The sequence below is a fragment of the Nematolebias whitei genome, chromosome 7 (assembly GCF_014905685.2).
Source record: "Nematolebias whitei isolate Nwh7 chromosome 7, NemWhi1, whole genome shotgun sequence".
In the NCBI taxonomy this organism is placed as follows: Eukaryota; Metazoa; Chordata; class Actinopteri; order Cyprinodontiformes; family Rivulidae; genus Nematolebias; species Nematolebias whitei.
Genome location: NC_056504.1, coordinates 41,770,149 through 41,772,757, shown reverse-complemented (window position 1 = coordinate 41,772,757; position 2,609 = coordinate 41,770,149). Strand labels below are relative to the sequence as shown.

The 2,609-nt window shown below is 37.1% G+C and overlaps 1 protein-coding gene across 1 annotated transcript in view; it reads right to left on the bottom strand.

Annotated features, from left to right (window-relative positions):
* The window catches only part of stat2 (signal transducer and activator of transcription 2), a 16,585-nt gene that overhangs the window by 8,094 nt on the left and 5,882 nt on the right, over positions 1 to 2,609 (bottom strand). The window contains exons 17-18 of the mRNA XM_037678885.1: positions 1,154 to 1,206; positions 627 to 712 (exon numbers count right to left, since the gene is read on the bottom strand). Of these exons, the coding sequence (XP_037534813.1) occupies positions 627 to 712; positions 1,154 to 1,206 (139 nt within the window). The remainder of the gene's footprint in view (positions 1 to 626; positions 713 to 1,153; positions 1,207 to 2,609) is intronic.

Here is a 2,609-nt window from a genome sequence, read left to right as displayed (position 1 = left end):
TTTTAGTATTTACAGTAGTAGTAAGTAGTAGTTTATTTTAGTATTTATACACAGGTATATATTAAGGTGTTTTAAACCCTTCCCATACTATTACAATGTCCCTAATGTCCCTAAGCGCTCTAAAAGAGCACAGCATGTCTCTCTACCTCCAGCTGCTCTCTGCCACATGCCAGTGCTCTCGGACACGCCCACTTCTCCGCTGCAGAACGGAGCTCTGACATGCTGCAGGAGGAAGCTTCTCCTGCAGCTGTGGGCTGGGTGCAGCAGGTGCAAAATATTTTAAAATAATTTATTTTAAATAAAAATTCCATGCCGATTGTGCGGCTCATCCATCAATGATCCAATTGTGTGTCATGTCCAATCTTACTTTGAAAAACTGCGATAGTGACTCGGCGAAAAACGCACCGCGAAGTAGCGAGGGACTACTGTACAGCACTTTGGTCCTAAGGTTGTTTAAAGGGCTTTACTATATAAATAAAGCTGTTGTGGTATGGATAAACTAACGAACCACCACAATTCAAGACTCGAGCTTAATAAAGCCTATTTGAATGTGAAATAGTCAGGCTACATTTAACTTACAAGTCCTTGCTGTGTAGAAAAGTCCAACAAAGGTTTAGCTCACTCACTTTTCCCTCCAAAGGTCCTCCAGATATGTTTTCACCATCACCAAGATGCCATCAAACCACACCCAGAATGTGTCAGGTGAATTTTCCTGAAACAGAAGGTGAATCATAATGTACCTAATAAGTGTTTTTAGAATCATGGCCATGCTAGTGGCTTAAGAAAGGCTCTAAATACTTTTTTTTTTTTACAAAACAGTGATTGTCTTTTAAAAAATGACAAAAAGAAATTGCTGTATAACATCCATCCATAACATACTTGTTTTAATTATCATTAACACACAACAGATCCCTGTTTAGATTAATTAACAGTACTGTAAAAAAACAAGTTTAAGAAAAGCAAGTTAGAAAAAAAAAAGAGAGAAGCAAACCTCAATCTTTTTTCTACTATTACAGATATAAATGTAAACTGAGAAAAACTGCTAAATAAATAAAAGTTTTGGAGCATATTTGCATATTTCACATGAATGTATTAAGAGGTTGCTATTTATCTTTTGGGCCCCTTTCAAACATGAGCTGGTTTTCCATCTTACCTTGGTAAATTTGGACCATGGTACTATGCAGACGTCATAGTTCTGCTGCTTTCCTGGCAGAGAAAAATAACAATAAAAGAGTTGCCTTATCCAAGTTTATTCCCTGTCATTTTAAAACATATTTACAAGCAGATTACAGACACGGACTTATTGTGAGCAAACAATAATTATATGGCACTCAGAACATTCAGTAATTACGAGGTATTAATAAGCGCAGATGAACCACAACACAATATGTATAACGTTTTCATTGTTTATTTAACCAAATCTAAACCAAAATGCAAAAGCAGAATGTTAAAAAACAAGTCCAACAAATATCCTGATGCATGCTCAATAATCCAGGTAGAAAAACACAAAAAAAGTTAAATCTGGTCCTCTGGACATTCAAAAAAAAAAAGAAGAGGTTATCCAGAGTTATGATCATTATGATCAAACAAAGCGAGACTGGTGGCAGATAGTCGGAGATTTAGGAGTTGATGACGTTCATAAACCAGCAGTGAGTCGATGTTGCAGATAGAGGTGGAGGGCAGGCCATGCACAGCGGCGCCATCTTCCCGGAAGACTGCAGAGAAGCCGGGGGGAGCTGCCGTCCATCAGCTTGCCGGAACCAGAAGTGAAATGAAGCTCTTGTCTTATTTTTTAATTCCTCTGAATATTGCATGATCAGATTTTGGACTGAAACTGATGGTACATGCAGTCCTGAGAACATCGCCGACTATTTTTAATATGCTTGACTTGTCTTTTTCATTTCAAAATGATTAACTCCAACTTGTGAAACAAGGTGTTTTTTTATTTTGTTTTGAACAAACTGCTTCTGACTTAGTTTGTTTTGCGTTGTAGTTTATATAAAAATCCAAGACCTGATGAGGAAGACATTTAATTTTGTTCTGACTGTAAACAGGTGTCTTAAATTTAATTAAGTTGCAAGAATTTACAGTGCAGCTATTTTGTTGCTTAGTTTTAAAAAGGCTTCAATCACAAATTGTTTTATCTCTGACTGAAAACAAAACATCCATCTTGAGAAAAAATAAGGCGAGAAGACACAAGAATTACAGTTTGAAATGTTAATAATAGGTGGAGATAACTGTAATATCGGTTGTAACCCTGATGAAAATCTGGATAAATAAGAACATAAAAATCCATACAGTAATGCATAAATTATAAGCAATAAGTAGTCGCTCGCTACTTTGCAGTTCGACTTCTGTGGACTCGCACTATCGCGATTTGTGAACGTACAGTAATAATACAAAGTTTGTTTTCTCAGTCATCCAGGTATATAACAACAAAAAAGGTTGAATCATGTCATCTGGACTTCGTTTTTTTGTTAAAAAAGAAACGTTTCGCCCCTCGTCCAAGAGGCTTCGTCAGTCTGAGGCCTAGCCATCTGGTATTACCCAGAAGCCACCCTGACTCTTGTGTTTCAAGCCTGCCTCAGATACCCCTGAAGTCTGGCCTT